Raw genomic sequence first — 21,807 nt, forward strand, 5'->3', positions numbered from 1 at the left:
TTTTGGAATTTTAAATAACTTCATCTCGGCAATGATACAAATTTATATTTTCAAATTTATGTTGTTATTGTTCAAAATGTATACTTATATGTCCTGAAAACTGGTTAAAAAAGTAGTGTATGTAACCTTTAAGGTTATTTTAAAACTTTATTTTTATTTTCGATTATTCAAGCACCCGCAAACTCTGTCTCCAACTTTGAATTAATCAGCAGTTGAAAGGCATTAAGAAATTGATGTCCTCAAAACATTTTTCCAATGAAGTTTAATGATAAAAAAACGCAGCCATAAAAAATACTTAGGGCAAATATATCCTTTCCCATCTCTCTAAGCGGTGGTGTATAAATGATGCTCGATAATCCGGGGTGTCTCTTGAAATTTTCTTAAACCAGGAACACCAACAATTAGCGCTGCTTTTTAAGAACGATTCGTCTTTTACAAAACATTATTCCTATTTCTTTTACAAGAATTTTACAAAAAGTATTTCCAAAGTCTATTTTAATCAGGCGAGAATGCACTGGAGTAAACGCAATTTCTATTTTCAGCAGACTTCTTTTTTCAGCGTTCTTTTGGGTCTGCTTAGTGCTGCCATTTGTGACGGAATTTTGAGCGAACAGTCACTAAAAAGGCATTTATAAGGAAAGTTTCCTGGCATCACTGACTCACTATTATACGCTCTGTTGGTGGTGTTGGTGTCCAGTGTTAAGCGCTGTGAACACGTTAGCGCAAGTGAAAAGATGGTTATGGCGACTTCCGTTAAGCGGTTGAGATCTCATCTTGTGTGTGAACAAGTGTGCAATCAAAGTGATGAAAAATGTTGCCGCAAAATAGACATTTTGATACAAAGTGCATACAATTTAATCTCGTTCACAGAAAAATAAGTGTAATTTTGGTATATTGAAAATTTGATTGGTCAAATATCACCTCTTTTTTGAGTAATATTACATAAAAAATGTGTTAAAAAGGTGAACCTGTTTAAAATTAACCCAAAATTGATGAAAATTTAACAGTTCCTGATGCAATATTTTAGACAACAAATTTGTCATCATTTCCTGATTAATATTACAGTCATTTTTTTCTGGCATAAATTTGTATGCTTACTCAAGGCGGAGCTGTCACTGGTAAGTTTATGGCCTGAACAGTTTTTTTGGAGCTTTAATCGTGCATCAAACTCTCCATACGCCGAAGATAGTTGACTTTCGAGAAAAGGTGTATTTCCCCTAAATTAGCCTATCTTAATCAATTACTTAAGAAGTTATGAACGGAGAATAGAAAGCCTATCATTATTCGAATTATCAAGACAAAATATATAAAAAAAAAATATTTTTAAAAATTCAATACAGAGAAACCTCTTTTTACGCGGTGGCGTTACGCTTTTTGTTTCGTCGATTGCTCTTAAACTGCACAATATTTTTGCAAGCTTCAAAAAGCATTTTGTAGAACTGAACAAAACCTACAAATTGCTTTTAAAAGATTGCAAAAATGTTTCGTCGTTCCAGAGAAATCGGCGAAATAAAAAGCGTAACGCCACCGCGTAAAAAGAGGTTTCACTGTACTATAAAAAAAGTTTTTATAACATTTCAAAAATATGTACTTTTATCAAAGTTATGAACGAAACGATTGATTTTATCATTATTATTTTTCTGAAATAATTCCTATACTTTGTACTTGCTCATCATGGAATGGATGAATTAAAAATGATTAGATCAAACCTGAACAAGGTTTTTTTTTCGAGGCTCCATTTAGAAAATGCTGGAAAATAAATCAAACAAGTTAAATAACATTTCAGAACATTTATTTATTATTTTTTAATGTTTTGGAACTCTGGTTATATCATGGGCTTTGGAGGATTAAAAGTCTTAATTTAACATTATTTTGCATATTTAAAAGTTCAAAATAGACAATTTCAAGACTTTTTTTTCAAATATTTCCTGGACAAATTTTGTTTAAAAAAAATTTCCTGTGAGTATTTCATTCTGTTACATTATTTGAAATAAAAAGAATTTTAGGGTATTAGAATTAGAAACCATTTTTGTCAGTTTATACATTCTTTTATAAATTAAAACAAATTAGATGTTATAAATAATGTGTGTAGCTTTCAAACTATTATTTTTGTTTGATTTTGCACTTTTCGTAGCAAAAAAGAAAAAGAAAAAGAAAAAGAAGATTCATTAAAAATTATCATGTTTTGGCATGTCATTAAATGTAGAAGAATTTAGTAGCATTAATTGTGGTTTTCGGCAGGTTTTGGGATTTTTCCTTGATATTTCCTTGAAAATCGTGGAAAATTAGTGTGGTTCGCTTCTACTTCTTAGAGGGGGTTTCATTGGGTCAAATGAAACTAAAATGATGCTCAAATACAACGATATGGTAAAAACAAGTTGCGTTCTGCCCTCCGGAAAAAGAGTACAAATGTGTGTGTGACGGACTTGGTCCGGCTGGCATGAGTGTTGTGGTGAGCTTGGCTTCTAGCATGAGTGCGCTGCGCCGACAACACGGAAGCGGGAAATAATGGCGAACGGTTTTCGTGATGATTTGGATGCCATGAAACATATTTTTTATGTGTCCGAAAACTTTGTGGAAAATCTGATTATGCTGCGTTCTCCGATCGGCAAAACATTTGTTGGCGTTGGCTTTGAGCCTAGCCACCCGTAGGAGGAATCATGGCTTTTTTGTAAATTGCCTGTGTGCGAATGTGTGAAAGAGAAACAAAAGCAGTGATCGTGCGTTTTGAAGTGCCGGTTTTCTTTCTCACTTTAACATTCGTCCGCGAGTGTTTATGTATTCCCGGGCAGACGGTAATAACAAAATTAATAATATTTCAATAACCAATCCTGTTAAAATAACAAAAAGTGTTATTATTTTAACCTGAAGTTCAACTTCAAGAAGAAAAAATAATAACAGTTTCTGATAAAATAACAAAATTTGGTATTGAAGTGATATTATATTGAAAATGTTTAATAACACGCCAATAAGAGGAAATGTTATACATTTCAAAACTCTCCTAATAACAAAATTTGTTATTCGTTCGGTATACTGACTTAGAAATAAAATTACCACAAATCGCACAAATGGAAAAGTTTCTAAGTGTCCATAACACAATCTGTTATTATTTTTCTTTTGTTAAATATGTTTAGATCTTTGGGATAATTTTGTCTAATTTCGTCGGGGTCAATATTTTGGCCATGAAATGGGGTCCTTAAGCTAAAATTATTCTAAAAAGTTGAAATTTTGGAAGTTGATTTTTTAAATTATTTGATATACCCCCTAAGGGACTTTGCTAAAATTGGCAAGAACTATGGGATAATTTTGACCAATTTCGTCGGGGTCATTATTTTGGCCATGAAATGGGGTCCTTAAGCTAAAATTATTCTAAAAAGTTGAAATTTTGAAAGTTGATTTTTTTAATTTTTTGATATACCCCCTAAGCGATTTTACTAAAATTGGCTAGAACTATGAAATAATTTGGACCAATTTCATCGGGGTCATTATTTCACCATGAAATAGGGTTTCAAGCTAAAATTAATCCGATAAATAAACTTTTGAGAGTTCTTTTTTTTTATTTTGTTATATTCCCTAACGGAATTGATTTATTTATTGAGAATTTTTGAAGTGTGAATAACAAAAACTGTTATTATTTTCACAGAGCCAGGAAGTCGGAGCTGACGTTGAAGTTCGAGCTGGAGTGTGACCTCGGAGACTGCATCGGATTCATCTAATTTTCAGTAACTTTTACTTGGAGTCGGAATCTGTGAAGTCGGGTATTTTTGGAGAGCTAAAGTCGTCGTTGACGTCATATCCTGCATCCAGAGTCGGAGTTGTCTTCAAAGTATGGATTCAAAGTCGCTTGGAGGTACCCGACTCTGCAGCCCTGACTAGTACAGAGGAGTTATGGCAACTGCAGGTTTATTTGCAAATTACAAATAAACCAAAACAATAACTTTTTTTGTTATGGAGACATACCAGTTCAATAACATTTTTGTTATTATGCTGCTCCACCTCTCCGCACAAAATAACAAATCTTGTTATTCCTTCATGATTCCTTCTGTGTTATTGGTTTGTTATTGCAATAACAACATAATAACAGTTTAAGTTATTCTTCGAACAAATCTTTGTTATTGATTTTTGTTATTTTAACAACTAATCCGATCATCCCAATAACATATTTCGATCTTCTCACAATATCAAAAACTGACCTTCCCAAGTTATTTCCGTCTGCTCGGGTTAGTGTGACTGCAAAATTGCAGTACTAGAGCCGGCTAAGAAGAGCTGAAGTGTTTTAGTGGAATTGCAATCTTGGTCGAAAAGAAATTGATCGAAATTGGAATTATTGTTACAATACTGAAAATGAACTTCATTAACGCGAGTGAATTTTAGTTTAGTTTTAGTTTAAAGTTTAAGAGCATAATTGAGGCATAATTGGTGAACGACGAACTCTGCCAATTTATGTCCCGAGATTTGAAAAATGCGTAGTTTTGAATGCTGCTCATCTGAACCAGTAGTGAATGATGCTTAAACAAACAAAATAAGTTTTGGGGCCGCCGTGTGCGCGTTTTTATAATTGTGATGGGTGTGTATGACTGCTGCTGACTATCGTGGGGTCGAAAAGAAAGCATCGCTTGTTGTGCAAGAAAAAGGCTCCGTTGGCGCAGCAGTCGGTTGAGTGCACTTGTCAGCTGTTGTTTGCAACCCTACTCTAAGATGACAGAAATCGTTGCTGGATTTGGGTGAGAGCGTTCTTTGTTTTTCTTTTAGTCTTTATTTATTTTGGTCGCGATCGCTTTTTTTGTAAAATGTGCGAAGAGAATAGAAGATGTACGCATTTCAACGGTCAAAATTTACGCAGGGTCCAATAACGCGTTTTCTTGAATTTATTGAAAATTGTGTCAGACAGTTTATTTTTTGTTCGACTTGTAGCGCCAATCCATCCGATCGCTTGTTTTTTCGCGTTCGTCGCCGGTATGTTTTTGTTGTTTTCGGGCGTGTGCGTGCGTGTGTTAAAGAATGCGGCTGGCTCTGGTGGCTGCAATGACAACTATGCTAGTCCAATTTAAAGCGTCTTTCCGTCGGGTCACCGTGAAAATACCTCTTCTTAGCACTGTAGCTCGAAAAACACGCGACAAATATTGTTTCAACGCGATTATTCCAGTCCTGCTTAAAACATCGTAATTCATCAGCCATTGATTAGTCACACATTTAATAATTATTCGAAAGTATAAATCATCTTAGTTAAACTCTATACAAAAATGTTACGCTGAGTATAATATTTCACCATTTAATTACATATTATTTTGATCATATCTTTCCACAGCCGGCTGTCTAAGATTGAATCATTTAAGCTAAACTCAACAGCAAATAAACGGGAATAGTCTCATCCGCAGCATCCGATTGTTTGCCTTGAGAATAATACATCACCCTATTAAATGAAATTTATTGATTATTGGGCCACATCATCATCCTTTATGATGAATCCTGGCCATTACCCTTTCCCACTAACAAAATCCCAAGTAGAAGTAGTTTTCCGGCACACGCGGGGGTGTGGATATCGTATAGAACCCACCCTTGGTAGCAGCCTGTGCTAACTAACATTCCCGTCCCGTTCCCTCGAGATCTACAAACTGACATGGCGGGCGCCGTTGGTGGCCAATGACTGTTACCTATTAGCAACGGCTCTAGTTTTGATGATCGTGATGTTTTATCTTTTCAGCGCATTCATGCATGCTGTTGATAAGGGAAACATTATTTGATCGTTGAAGCGTATGACCGGTTGTGTTGATAGGATATTACGGTCCTGTTCAGCAACGGAGAAGGACAACCATGGGTGGTCTCTCATGCTCATGCTCATGCTCAATTCAGTTTCATTGAGAAGAATCTGAGAAATGGTAAAATCTGTAAAAAATCACTTTGACCCAATCTCACCCATCAGACCCAATGTCACTACCACTGACGGTATCTATTTTAAAGTATTTATTAAAACTCTAAAATTAAAAACTAAATATCATGTGAAATAACATGATAACATTAACCAAAACAAGACAATAAATTTAAAACATTCTCAGAAAAACTATGGTCTTCAAATGAGTCCTGGAGAAAAAAACAACCTACACGGATAGAAATCCTGTATGCAAATCCGGTAACTCTGTGATGTTGAATTAAAATTTCCAAAATAGTAAAAAAATGGGAACAATGTTGCCAGTTTACCAGACTTTTTCAACGATATCGAAAAAATGGTGATTTTGGAAACATTTCAATGTTGTCGAATTCAACAACACAGAGTTACCGGATTAGCTTACAGGATTTCTATCCGGGTACACCGATTGATGGTTCCTGAGATACCGCTGTTTAAAAATGGAGGTCTTTTGCAACTAACCGCAAAAAGGGCAAAATTCAAATATCTACAGCTCCATTAGCTTGATAAAAAATGTTGCATTTGAGCAATTCCAGCTCAAATCAGGAATTTTTCTGGTACTTTTGTACCCGACCCTCTCCGATTTCAATGAAACTTTTTAGACATGTTATCCTAGGCCTATATAAGCCATTTTTGTGTATATGGAGCCAATAGTACTCGAAAATAACATTTGAGAAGGGCGTAAGGTATTTAAATATTTTTGTATTTTGCAATTTTAAAATTACTGTATCTCGAAGCCATTGCGTCGTATCAAAAAGTGGTCAGAGACAAACTTGTAGGAAATTGGACGGGCTTTCTGAAAAAAATACACTGAAACAAAAATACACGCCACTTCTATGAGATTTTTTGATTTGTAAGTCTAAAACTTAAATTTAAAGGTGTTGTCACGATTTTTTTTCGTTCAAAATTTTTGAGGAAATAGCCTAAGATGTTACCAAAAGATTGACGAAAAATGCAGGATGGTATGTTTCTCCTAAAAAAATACAAAAATCATTTACTAAAACTGTTTTTTTGAAAAGTGGTCTAAACGTCAAAATTTTCAAAAACCCATAGTGGGAATCGATTCCCCAGACAATTTTACATAAAAGTCTCCATATTGACCATTGTCCTATGTCCAATCCTTGGGAAGATACAGCGGCTTTAAAAATAAAAATGATGAAAAAATTGGTTTTTTTGTGGTTTTTGGCTATTTCTATATGACAGACTTGGTTTTTCAGTCTCGTAAGTATTTTTACCGGAAAGCTCGTCCAATTTCCCATAAGTTTGCCTTTGACAGCATTTCAATTGGATGTAAGGGCTTACAGTTATAAGCTTAATTACATTGTTAATAACTGAAAAGGGAATATTTTTTTCAGTGTGGTAGAAACCTGGATAGTAAATTAGCTTACGTAAATATCAAAACGAGTCAAATCAAAAAGCTGTCACAGGCAAACTTATAGGAAATTTGACGAGCTTTCCGGTAAAAATACTTACGAGACTGAAAAACCAAGTCTGTCATATAGAAATTGCCAAAAACCACAAAAAACCCATTTTTTCATCATTTTTATTTTTAAAGCCGCTGTATCTTCCCAAGGATTGGACAAAGGACAATGGTCAATATGGAGACTTTTATGTAAAATTGTCTGGGGAATCGATTCCCACAATGGGTTTTTGAAAATTTTGACGTTTAGACCACTTTTCAAAAAAACAGTTTTAGTAAATGATTTTTGTATTTTTTTAGGAGAAACATACCATCCTGCATTTTTCGTCAGTCTTTTGGTAACATCTTAGGCTATTTCCTCAAAAATTTTGAACGAAAAAAAATCGTGACAACACCTTTAAATTTAAGTTTTAGACTTATAAATCAAAAAATCTCATAGAGGTGGCGTGTATTTTTGTTTCAGTGTATTTTTTTCAGAAAGCCCGTCTAATTTCCTACAAGTTTGTCTTTGACCACTTTTTGATACGACGCAATGGCTTCGAGATACAGTAATTTTTAAAATGCAAAATACAAAAATATTTAAATACCTTACGCCCTTCTCAAATGTTATTTTCGAGTACTATTGGCTCCATATACACAAAAATGGCTTATATAGGCCTAGGATAACATGTCTAAAAAGTTTCATTGAAATCGGAGAGGGTCGGGTACATAAGTACCAGAAAAATTCCTGATTTGAGCTGGAATTGCTCATTTACTTTTTAACTGAAACTGGAAGGAATGAATTACTCAAAAAATGGAATAAAACATGTATTTGTTTAAGAAAATCTTAGATTCTTTTAGGAACAAAGCTTTTTTTTTTCCTAACCTAAACCAAAACAAAAAGTAGCAGAAATTCAAGACACAAAAAACTCCTGCAAAAAATCCCGTCTGCACAATCATTGCAGATATCATCACCATTCTCCATTCCCAGACCACGATCACGTACACTCTGGCAGCCCTCACAGCAAGAAAGCGAACACTAATGAGTTGCTGACTTTTTTCCGCAGTGTTTCTACCTCTAATCTTTGTTTGTTTGAACTGTCATCAGCTCTGGGGGATTTTTTCTCCCACCGCACTCAAATTTAAATCAATACCATTCTGTCGACAAGTTGTCACCATTCTCTGTGTAGAACAACGCCGCAAAACCTCAGAGTACGACTTCAAGCTCAAACAGGAAAAAAAAAGCTCAAAAAGCTCTAACAAACTTGATACGACTTTTCTCTAACTGGCAGCCACTCTGCCGCACACAGCTCTTGCCAGAGCAGGAGGAAATTTCTTTTGTAAACTTTTTATCGCGTTATTTAATTTGAAGAAATTTTCGTGCCTTTTTGTGCGCGAGGTTTTTCCTCGTTTTTTTTTTCCTCTCCACTGCTCTGTGAACAAGTCGGTAGAACAAAGGTACACCGTTTTTTTGTGTGCTCGCTCGGATTTTCCTTTCCGCAAAGTGGGTGTTTCCGGGTGAGACCACGGCCAAATTGAATGGAAATTGAATGAATGGAAACTGAAACCAAGGTAGCGGCAGCAGCACACCTTTTGATTTTCTCGACTCCACCAACCGCGGTGTGGATGCTTCAGGTGATTTAATTTTGTGTTTATTTAATTTGAAATGAGTGACTCGCAACTTTTGGACGAGTTGGAGCGGTGGTGGAAGGAGGTGGTGTTGGAAAATGTGACTGACTGACTGACTTTTCGCCGGGTCTCGGGAGGTGGGAGGCGAATTTGGCGGTTGATGGTCGTAATTGAGTTGGGTTTGATTTGGAAGTTTTCGTTTTTTGCCTCTCTGCTGGGATGACTTTTCCGAGCGGTTTGTTCAACGAGAGTGGGGATGGTGACGTTTTCGTTTGTGGAAGGTGGAATTGTGTCAATCATTACGGTGCTGTTTTTCCGTGAAGTTTGTGCCTGGTTTTCGGTAATTGAAAACGAGTTTTGAAGAGGGTACTTTAATGTTTTTAAATGAGTTTCAAGAAGATTAAAGTACTAACCTGAAGATTTTACAAATAATGACTTCGAACGTTATTTAGAAACAATGCAAAGATTCCACGACCAATTTCTAATTGAAACATTTCCAACCACAATTACTTTCCATCCCTTCATAAAAGCATGACACCTCAAACCCTCTTCACAAAGTGCACCATCCTTGTCCAACAAACCGATAAATTTTACATTAAGTGGATATTTTCCATTACCCATCCGACATTTTCACAATTTTCATGACCATTTGCTGGGTACGGTCACACCGTACACCCGGTCATAGGACACTGTCGACCACTTCTTAAATAAATAAACTGACTCTGCTGTGTTTCTGATTCTGCTGCCAGCAAACACATCGTCCTCGGTGACGGTGACTACTGCAGACTTAATGTCTTCAGCTGGCTGGCTGGTAAAGCTGACATTGCCAGCCGGCAAACCAGGACTGCATTAATCGTATCACATTTTAATTCAAGTTTCCAGCACCACGTTACTGTGAAGTTCAGTTCATCTGAAATTTATTTTTGGTTTGATGAAATTACATAAAAAATCAGGGATCTTTAACAAAAATTTGAAAAATCATGAGTGCAACTTTTTTGGAAATATCTTCATTGAAATAGTTAAAAAAAAAATGGCTAAGATATTGTAAGTGATTCTTTCTGAAAATAATTTCTCCGGTCATTGTATGTTAAGAATACACATAAACAGTGAAAGTCGTTGCATCCTTCCTCTTCCAATTTTTTTTAAATTCTCAGACCAATCTTAAATCTAATCTAATCTAATCTAATCAAACCCTAGCGCAGCCAATCTTTCGAAGGGATCCTGGAGAGTGCCTTAGGTTAGATGACGCCTAGCCTCTTCTTGTCATTTATTAACATTTGTAGTGTACCATTGCAATAGAATGCATTGAAACATCACAAAACGTTAAACCAGCCAGGCCTACTGCGTAAAGTTTACCGCAGAGATGATTCGTTGAATTAGATTGAGTTTGAGCACGGGGTGTGTGTTCAAACCACAATACAGTTCTGAATCTACAGGGGAGGAAGAAGCGTGGGGACACACCACCATACGCTCCGAGTTTTGGTTTTAGGTTATTATTCGTTGGGAGCACCATGCTAAGAAGTTTTGGTGCTCCGGGACCCTCAAGGATGGGACATTGTATTTCCACAAATGCCCAGGACACTATTTGCCGTGGTTATAGCGCCACAACTCGCTCAAAATTCTCAGACCAATCTTAAATGTGCAAATAGTCATGGTAACACTTCATTATGATGACTTTATTTAAGAGATGGTATAAAATTTATATGTTACCAGTTGAGCAATTCTCCTAAAATAACGAACAACCCTTTACAAAACTAAAATCCCAAAATTAGTATTTTTAAATTATTGATTTTTTTGTATTTGTTTTACGGGATGAAACCCACAATTTTTGAAGAAAAAAAACTGTTTGTAGAAAAAATCTTACACATTTAAAAATCATAATTGCAATCGATAAGTACTATAATTTTTTTTTAGACAATTTTCAAGTAAAGTAATTTCAAGCCTAATTTATGGCAAAAATGTGGATGAAATTGACTTTTTGTTTTTGAGTAAAACAAAACTTTTTTTAATATTTTACATTGACTGCTATTATTTTATTTGATGTCGCTTCATTTTTTATAGACATTTTCAAAAAAATTAAGCTTTTCTGCTCATGTCATATAAAAAAGTATAAAAGAATTATATTTATAAAAGACATATTCAATTATAATCACATTGTAATAAAAAATTGTAGTTAGTTTAAAATCCAAAACTCAACAAAAACAAAAAATAAATGTCATATTTAATTTCTTCTATATTTTTCAAAGTTTTTGTCCCTCGGCTCTAGCCGCGGTCAAAAGGGGGGGGGGGAAATTAAAATGAATTTTAAACTAGATAATTTGTTTTGCAATCATTAGGCTGGTACAAATATTTTTAAAAGTTTTTGTCACCCCCCCCCCCCCCTTCAAATTTGGCCCGAAAAATCAGGGGGCAAAAAACATATTTTTACAATAAACTTCAAAATTTTAATTAAAATTCAAGTGCAACCAGCTGAAATCAAATAAGAATACATTCTCCTGCGTTTAAAATCATTTTTAGCATGTTTGGGTTTATGAAAAAGTCTTAAGATTTTTTGAAAATTTTCGATATAAAATCTTTTTTTTCGATACAATTTTTGTTTTTGTCAGATCTCAAATTTTTTGAAAACTAATGATTGCAAAACAACTGAACTAGTGTAAAATGCATTTTAAAACACTTTTTTAATTTAAATGTGAAGACTATGGCTTGTTATTCAAATTTTTATATTTTTTTATTTTTTTGCCCCCCCCCCCTTGACCTCGGCCAGGGCCGAGGGACAAAAACTTTTTTAAATATTTGCATCGGCCTTAGTTTTAATAAAAAGTAAGATTAGACGCAAACATTATTTTTAGCGAAAAAAAGCTTTATGCAATACTAAACTTTGAAAATTTTCAAAAATTCAAGAGATTGGCATGCTAAATGATTCTGAACGCAGGGGAATGCATTTTTAATTAATTTCACAATATTTTACATTGAAAATTTGAAGGTTTTTTTGAAAAAAATCCTTTTTTTGGCCTTTAATTTTTTTGGGCCGATTTTAAAAGGTAGACAAAAATTTTAAATAAAAGGAATTCCCGGGATTTCAAAAATATTTTTACCGCTTTCTGGGAAACTCAGAACCCGGACGCCTTTATCAGAATCAAATAATTGAAAAAAATCGATTTTTTCGAAGAAATATAAAAATAATCAAAAATATTATATTCTTACTATATTATCCGAACCATGGATTTTTAGACCTTTTAAAATATTAAACTTCAAAGGAATGTTAAAAATAACAATTAATCGAAAGATATTTTAAATTTATATAGTTAGTATTTCAAACATGTGATAATTGTTTATATTTATTCAAGAAATGTGTTATAATATTTGAATAATATTAGCATTGGCATTATAGTCTCAAAACAATCATTTGAAAAATTTTAAAATGTAAAGCTTGAATCGAAAATTTTAAATTATCACCAGGTGTCTGATTGTCAATTTCTGAAAACAAGTTTTAGGATTTTTTTTTTCTACTTCCTTTTTTTAAATTGCATCAAAACGGACATTTTTTGAAAATTTCGGTGATAACGGTGCACTTTTTTGTGAAGGCAATTTTTCCACCAGAAATTTGATTTAAAATGTATTATGAAATTTTAGTACAATTATTTTTTTTTTCTTCAGATTAAACTCTAGAGCCAAATACCTTTTTTAATCCCCTTAATTATATAAAATCGTAATTGAAAGAAATTTTGGTAATTTTAGTTATAAAGCAAATACAAAATTTTATTAGATTTCTGTGGTCTTTCAGTTTATAGCAATCATTATTTGATGCTCCTTGATTTTGTTTTGTTTTAGCATTTGTATTGACCTAAAAAGGTCAAAAAATGAGCAAGATTTTTCAGATATTCTACAGAATTACTTAGGTTTAAACACACAATTTAGCAAAAATACTTCTTTTATTTCTTAATCATTTACTTCACAATTTCAAAAAAAAAATCACAGTTGTGATCAAATTACTCCACTCGAACAGTCTCACTTGCGGACCGTCACCCCAAATGGTCGTTCCGGGAAAACAGATATTCCATGTCGTCCAGACACACAACCCTGACCGGTGTCTGCAAATATAACCCCATTTTCCACCCAACGCCATGTCCACATACATATCAGATGAATGTTCCGCCCTGCAACCACCTTCCCCACTAAATGTGTGTACTTTCTGCTCGTTTCTCGTTTTTGCAGGTCAAAGTAATGCTCCGAGTTTCGGATGACCCTCCAAAGCCGCCCACGACACAGCCCTCCGGTCAAGAGGAACCGACGCCCACGCCCACCCCAAGCTACCTGACGGTGGACAAGAAGAAGCGCCAGGTGACGCTGTGCGAGCCCCAGTCGGGACTGGCCGCTGCCGTGGCCGCCGCAGCCGCCGGAAGCAATGCGGCCACCGTGACCCAGGAACGGGGCCCAATGGTATCGGCGCCGAAAATGTTTGCGTTCGATGCATTATTTACGACCGAGGACTCACAGGTAAGGTGAACCGTTGTGCACACACATGTGTGTGTGAGTTTGTGGGTTTTTTGGAAACGTGATTAAGTTGGGGTGGTCTGATTTATTAAAACTTTTTAAAATCCAAATCTAAAAAGTCATGAATTCTTTAAAAAAAAAAATGGCTAGAAATTGATCTATTTCACAAATTTATAAACAATCAAAGGACCACCCTAACCAAACCCGGCAGCCATACAAAAAGGCTCGTGTTCGAAATTAAGTGTGTGTTATGGGCGTTAGTATCGAATGATTGTTGAGTAAAGGATTTTTAGTGCCATTACGGGGTCGCTTCCGGCGTGCCGGGTCGAATAATCGGGTAATCAAGCATGTCGCTGCTAGGTTTTGGGGTGTTATGTGAGATCTGGAATTATGTGGGTGTAGAAGCACCTTCTCGGAATAGTTAATGACCTTTGTGTTACGGAATCTCGTTTATAATTTGTATTGGACATATTGAAACCTGTTTTTTTATCTTTGAAAATTACAGAATTTTAATGCATGTTATTCAAAAGCAACATACAGCAATTCCATTTGAAAAGAGCCTAAACCGAAAAAAAAGTTCTCCGATCGGGCTCAACATTTTTGTGGGGGTTCCTTAGCCAAAATAATTTGACCCATATTTTTTTATTTGGCTTTTAGGGTGCAGCGTGCTAGGCTGGTTCCAAAAACGGCAATTTTCGTCAATTTTCGCAAAAACCACATTTTACAAAAAAATATTTGATTTTTAAACCCTGTTCTCGACCCCATACAATATGTCTAACTAGGAAATACAATATTATTTTAAAATTGAATAGGCATTAAACATTAAACTTTAAAAATTCAGAAAAATGATTGTTAACTTAAAATAAAGATCATAAACTATTTTAAAAACAAACGTAATTTTATTGTTAACAATCTTTTAAAAGATATATAAGCTATTCTTACCATTTTTTTTACCAGACAAGTAATTTTGATTAGTGTTTGTTTGGACGATTTAAAGAATTTTATTCTAACACATACTTCATTGGAAATTATTAATTATATTTTTGTTTTGATTATTTGAAGGATTTGTACACAAAATTATCCTTATTATAACTTTTTTTTAATATTTTTTAATTTAAGGGGTTACATACATGTAAATCGGCAAAAATGTCAGAGGTCAGTTTGAGCACACAATTAAACTTTTTTCAAAATCTGTTTTCAGGGCATTAAAATATACATTTTCATCTATTAACAAAACAAATTTGAAGACATTTGGTTGTATCATTGCTGAGATATAGCTATTTGAAGTTAGCAGTTTCAGAAAACGGGTGCCACGATATCTCAACATTGCTTCGACCAAATCGGCTCAAAATTTTGATGAAGACTCGTTAAACCGGTCCTGTGTGCATGACGAAGGCCGATTTTTAAAAAGTTTATTTAAAAAAAAAGATGAAAATATTTTTCAGTTTTTCATATAAAAAATCACCAGTTTTTGATTTTTGTATTTTTTGAAAATTGAAAATTTCAAAATCGGGCTCCGTCATGCACACGGGACATGTTTTGGGAGTCTTCACCCAAAATTTCAGCCAATTTGGTCCATCCCATCTCGAGATATCGTGGCACCCGTAAATCAACTTGGTGTTCAGAGAAAAACGCTCGGAAAGTTAGACAACTTTGGCTTTGCGCATGGCAAAATTCTGAGCTTATATCGTCTCTAACTCAGTTCAGTAATCATGAAATAAATATAAAATTTCATGAAACTTTCAGGATTGATTGAAAATCATCTTTTAAGTGGATTTAATAAATTTTCTGTAATATGAAATTTTGTGATTTTCTACATGTATGTAACCCCTTAAGGCAAGAATAGATTTTATTTTTTATGTAAACAAGGTTTATATTTTACCATTGGTTTTTAATACTATCTCTGTTATTTAGTATCTTGAAGTTCTAATATTTAAATGCTTTTATTTGATTGAAAAGGTGGTTATGTTACACATGACCATTATGACAAGGAACTTTGTACTAAGCTCTTAAATTTATTCATTTTTAATTTAATCTTTATGCATAATGCCTAAATTCTTTTGGTCCGATGAATGTTCTCCCGGGGGTCTCAAAACAAAACCACATCGGTCTTGAAATCTTTAAAAAAAATCTTCAAGGAGTAGTGGGGAGCATTCGAAAATCACGTTACGCATTCTGTCTTTCCAGCACCCATATTTTGACTAATAACGGTAATAATGTCTAAAATTGGCTCCAACATTGATTGTGGTTGAAAATTCGAGCAAATTCATAGATTTTATTAATTTTTATGTTACAGTTTGACGGAAGCAACATAGTAAATTCAATTAGTTAAATTAAGTTTATGTTACGTTTCACGGAAACAAAAAAAATATTTTGAAGCATAAAATGTTCTGTGATTTACGAATTAAATATAAGCCGAATCAAAAAAATATTAACAACAAATTACCGCAAGCGATTCAAAGTCAGGTTTTTTGAATAAATCGTCGCTTGTGTGCTATCTTGTAACACGTCTGCAGTAAAAAAATACTATAGACTTGTTAAAATGTTTTAAAGTTTTGTCATTAAATTTTTCACATAGTTAAGTTTCTAATGCTTTATTTTTAATGGAATTTTGTACTTTTTAATCTGTCATTTGTTATTATTTTGTTTAATTTATCACTTTGCTGAGTATTTTTTCCTTTTCAAACATTTTTTGCTTTTATGTTAAAGAAAGCTCAATATGTTCTACCCAAAGGTCTTAAAATCATCTGGATTCTTTGTAATCATTTCAAAATGGCATGATTTACCTAGCCAAATAAAAATCAAAACCATAACATTTGGACCTAGAAACAGTGGAATGCTGATGAAAAACGTGGTCAAACTGATCCAAAATTATATATTTTTTGAATAAGATTAATGATTTTCTCTAAAACAATTAATAATTTATTTCCAAGGGGTTTCCTGCATCGTTTATGACTTATCCTGCATTACTCGGAATTTTAGAAAGTAATTATTCTTGATTAACTTATTCATTTCAGAGCAATTCTAGTTACTCTTGATAATTTGCTTAATTAATTATACTTACTTTTTTATAATCAAAAAAAAAAATCAATAAAAAGTTAAATTTAAAATATTTTTTCAATATCGATAGTATTTTTTTAATTCTTGTTTTGTGTATTTATTCATTTCATGTAAGGAGTTTCCAGCACTGATCCCGAAAACTAACACTTTCATAATCGCTCGGATTTTTAGCAAATAATTTATTTATTCTAGAATATTGGTATTATTAAAAAGTGTAATTTTACCTCTGAAAATGTGCAATTTTACTACTAAGGGTTTGTTCAAATATTACGTCCAGAGATTTTCGGGATTTCATACCCCCCTGTCACGCACTTTTTCTATACCTTTAACATGGGCTGTCACAAAACCCTAGACTCCCCCCTCCCCCTATTCCTGGACGTAATTTTTGAACGAACCGTAATCTGGTGTATTGTAACTTTTTTAGTCTTATTTGAGGTAAAATTACATCATAAAAAAGGTAATATTCAACCTTCCAAAATTACACCTTCCAAATTTACGTTATTTTTTACTATGCTGTAAACATAATTAATTACAACCAATCGGTCATGTTTAAAAAATATCTAATAGAATGATACAAAATAAATTGTAAATTTCATTCAGACTCGTCAGCAGTACTTGATGCTGGAAACCCCTTGCGTATTTCTAAATATTTCCACAGCAAAATAAATGCAAAAGAAATGAATCCTTCAAGATATTTTTTTAATAACCCAACCAAAAATACTGAAAATTTGGATGGTGTAATTTTGGAAGGTTGAATATTACCTCTTTTATGATGTAATTTTACCTCAATTTAGACTGAAAAAGTGACATTACACCAGAAAAGCGGTAAAACACATTTTCAGAGGTAAAATTACACATTTTTTCTGACATAAAAGATGAGCCCCTTCCCAGATATAATATTACCATGTTTTTTTAACTGTGAAACTGCCAAGGACGAAATAAAAACTTTCCAGCAACATTTTATTGCAATCAATTTAAATCATATACAAACAATCTATCCTCAGCAAACTAGCAACAATCACTTTCACTACCAACTCCTTAAGATCCCTTTAATCATACCAACAACTGCATGACCTCCCCCCTTTAATTTGTTTACCTTCGCCCGTCCATAACCACGTGTCGGCGCGCCCGAAGAACCCGCCTCCTCCCGATGTCGGTTTGGTGAATAATTGATTGAAAGCAATCGCATCCATTCATTAGCATTAGAGCACGGTCCAGCAGCGGTTTTTTTTTTTTTTTTTTTCATAACTTATTTTTATTAGGTCCTTTTAGGTGCTACGACCAGGTTAGGACCGAGGGTCAATGGTACAAAAATAATAAAAGAGAAAAAAAAAACGTAACTGTAGTAGATGATCATTTTCCCGCGCCATGCGTCAACAAGTGTGCGATCACATCGATCTGTTCCTCGGGTGTCTTGCACTGCCTCAAGCGTACTCGGTATTCTCGGTAAATGGCCCACAGCTCCGACTCGCTGTACAGCTTCCGTTCGCCTTGTTGCTCCTTCGGGGATGCACCGGCGCCGGCGCCAGTATCTTCTCGACTTCTTCCTGCGGGACGAGGATGTTTTTCTTCCGTCCCGACGGACGGCACCGCTCCAGGTAGCGGAGGAAAATCCGCCGCGGTGAACGCGGCTCCTGCCGGAGTCTGTTTCTCCTTCTTCCATGCTGGCGGCTTCGGCTTGGACGCCTGCTGCCTCGACTGGATGAACTGCGCACGTTTGGGACAGCTGCGGTCCAGACCCTCGTGGGATCCAGAGCAGTTGACACACTTCTTGGCTTGCGTTTCTTCTGCTTTGCACTTTTCCGTGCTGTGGGCACCCCACAGCTGCTGCACCTTGGCTTGAGATGGCAGTTACTGGTTCCGTGACCGAACTGCAAGCAGTTCTTGCACTGGGTCACGTGCGGTTCTTTGTTCCGGTAGGCCACCCACCGGACGACGACTGATCCCACTTTCTTTACCTTGCTACTCAACTCCTTCAAACTGGTGTGCCCTTGGGGAAGAGCACGATGAAAGGCGTCTCATCGATGGCGGGAAGCTGCTGCTTCCGCCTGATGGCGTGTACTGCCAAGACGTCCAGCTGATGTTCCGTCTTGAGCAGCTCCTTGACGTAATCCGGTTCCGCGTTCGGGAGACCTCGCATTACTACCCGGTGCGGTCTCGCACTGCGCTTTCCGTGCGTGTAGAACTGCACCTTGTTCTTCTTCAGGTGGGCTTGCACCGTGTCGAAGTCGTCGCTCGAGAAGCACGTAATTTTGGTGCCGTACCGCGTCAGTTTGTGTTCCGGCTGGACATCACATGTCGACATCACCTTCGCAAGGCGGGCGAAGCTCGTTTCTTTCACCACCAGCGGCGGCTGCTTCTTCTCCCCGGCCGAATTGCCGGGTGCCACAGGGGCGGTTTTTTCTGCTGCTGGATTCGCATTGTTATTGTTGTTGCTCTTCTCCGCTAGCGGGCTGAACTTGTTGTTGCTGAGCAGTTTCTCCACTTCCTGGCCATCGCCGACGTTGATCTCCTCGTTAGCCTTCCTGCGCCGAACCTTGATCACGGGACGAAATTCGCCCCCGTCCTCTCCTCCTCCTTCGGAGTTTTCCACCTCCATGCCCGTCGCCGCCTGCGTTTTGGGTTGGAACCCGTCCGGTTTCTCCCACACACTTTTCTTCATGGCCGCGTTCCAGTAGAACGGCCTTCCATCCTCGGTTCTATGCTCCGTCCACTCACTCTCCGCCGTCGCGGCCGCCGCCATGGCCGTCGGCGAAAGTTAAAAAAAAAAACACCGTCAAAAACGCGCTCAAAAGACACACGTCTGTTCTGAGCAAGCTGTCAAACTAGAATGATGTCCAGCAGCGGTTTGGTGCGACCAAAATCCCCGCGCCTTGACCATCGACCACAGGTAATGGAGTGTAAATTTGACGAGTCTGGTCTGGGTCAGAAATTGGCATCCTGATTTATCGTCGTGGATTTGTGTGAGTGTGTATGTGTGTGCGTTTTCGAAAAACAACTTTCCGACTTTGACCGCATGCCGAATCGATGATACACCCCTAGTTTCAGCTCCAGTGAGGATCATTAAATATTCAGTGCAACTTTAAGCCGTAATCGATTTTCCACAAGTCGCAAACTTGGCACTCTCTTCACAGGGCCCGAGTACGTGATGGGTCGATTGGGGCGAAAAGGTGTGGGAATGTGGGCTTGAAATTTTTTTTTTCTTGATTATTTTTTTTAATTCACAAATTTAGAAAACAAAGTAACGAAAGTTTTTTTAGCAAAAATAATGAATTTTTGTGTTAAAAAATTAAAGAAGATCTAAATTTGGCTCACAGTTCCGTCGAGATAAGTTCAGAACACTTCACCCATCCCCTTTGCTGAACGCGTAAGCTTCCGATGCTGGCACGGATAATTTAAAAACGTGACATCGAGGCGATATTTTAATCACGGACCAGGAAAGCTTCCCACCAGCTAAGGCCCAACTTTGTTCCAGATATAAGCGGCGAGGCAGTCTGTGTTGATTCTGGCTGATTGAACTTTTGCACTTAACCGATACCCTCAATCCGGGGTGTGGAGGTGAAGCATTTCTCCAGGTATAATCAGCAGAAACGACGATGATGGAGATGGGAACCACCTTAGCGAAAGTAATATCTTCCGGAGAGTTCAAACGGAACCACTTTCAATGGGGGAGGGAGGGGGGGGGACAGATCGTCATGGAGATGGCTTTTCCCACCCTTCCCCACTCGGTGGAATTATTAGTATTCCGGAAGGAAACCTGACGGAGTGAAACTTTAGCCTCAGAGCATAGCGAAAGCATTAAGAAGCGATCCAGTATGATAATGATGAATAATAGTATCGCCACCATCGGCAAGCGCGTCCTCTTCTTTCATCCTGGCATGGATCCATAACTTCCACAGGTTGACAGAAAGTTAGCTAATGAAATACGTGCCGGCCATACGGAATCGCTATCACCTCATCCTCAGCAGGAGAAGGAGTTTATATCGCACCAAAAATGGATACTTTTGGCTTATTTTGGGGGTTGTTTGAGCTCGGAAAATGCTTTGTCACGTTTTTACTGCCGTCGATAATTATATCCGATTGTTTTTTTTCTGGATGTCGGATAAAAGATGATGAAATTAATAACGCCAAAGATAGTACTGAGGTAATGAATCGCCACTTCCATGATTTTTGTCTCTCTTCTTGTCCTTACAGCACGATATCTGTGGAAGTGCCCTATCGGAAGTGATACCAGCGGTGCTTGAAGGTTCGGACGGATGTTTGCTGTCACTTGGTTATCCTGGAGCTGGTATGTAGAACTGTTTTTTTTAATACTATTTTTTGAAGGTATTTTTGGCAGCCCCTTGCCACAAACGCGTGCTCGGTAAAGCTTTCTGTAACAACACTATTTTCACTATTAAAATATAGCTGGGCCATTCTCCGAAGGTCCGAGGTCCGTTTTTTGATATCTCTTGACGTTGAGTTGATTCCCAAGATTGACGGGTAGGCGTGGAGTTTAAATGTGAAAGTTTCTCGTATATTATGAATTTCACAAATTTGCATGTTTATGCAAAAATAATTAACGAAATGATATGATTTTGTTTTATTATAATTAAATTCTTGTATATTTGGAAGGATAAATACTCAAATTGAATTTCGTCTAATTTGCAAATTCTCTCTATTTTAACATAATATTGCAAACGTTTTGATAGACAGATGCTCCAATAAGCAATTTATTACCTGATATTGATTGACAATGTATTTGCGAAAAAATATATATATAGGGGAAATTCTCGTATTTTTGGCAGGTTAAGCTCTCGCTCCTAACTCCATCCAATTTGCTGATTTTCACTATTTTAACAACTTATTTTGCAAAACTTTTGATAGAAACTTGCTTACTCACTTCTTATTGAGCTATTTATTACTCGATTTCAGTTGAAAACGCTTTTAATTAGCTCTAATTTAATGTCAAAGTTCTGACCTGCCAACATTAGAGGCACGCTGGAATTAGATGCTGTTCCCCTATATAAAAAAATGAATTACAAGCCAGAAATTCAACATTTCAGTGAAAAAAAAAACCATTGGAAAATGCATTATAAACCCGTAAGAATTTTTAAATAATCCAAACATGCTTAAAAATGATTCTAAACGCAGGGAAATGAATTTTAAATTGATTTCATTTGATGGCACTTTAGATTCCATTAAACATTTGAACTATAAAAAAATTGCTCCCGAAGAATATGAATATGAATATTGAGAATATTCCAAAATTAAGGAATTAAGATGAATGCGAAATTTACGAAATTTAAGAATGTTTAAAGTTCAAGAAATTTAAGGAATT

The 21,807-nt window shown here is 36.0% G+C and overlaps 1 protein-coding gene across 1 annotated transcript in view; it reads left to right on the forward strand.

Annotated features, from left to right (window-relative positions):
* LOC6033128 (kinesin-like protein CG14535) overlaps positions 1-21,807 on the forward strand; it is a 214,591-nt gene that overhangs the window by 161,139 nt on the left and 31,645 nt on the right. The window contains exons 6-7 of the mRNA XM_038252044.1: positions 13,149-13,430; positions 20,682-20,775. Of these exons, the coding sequence (XP_038107972.1) occupies positions 13,149-13,430; positions 20,682-20,775 (376 nt within the window). The remainder of the gene's footprint in view (positions 1-13,148; positions 13,431-20,681; positions 20,776-21,807) is intronic.

The sequence above is a fragment of the Culex quinquefasciatus genome, chromosome 2 (assembly GCF_015732765.1).
Source record: "Culex quinquefasciatus strain JHB chromosome 2, VPISU_Cqui_1.0_pri_paternal, whole genome shotgun sequence".
Classification (NCBI taxonomy): domain Eukaryota; kingdom Metazoa; phylum Arthropoda; class Insecta; order Diptera; family Culicidae; genus Culex; species Culex quinquefasciatus.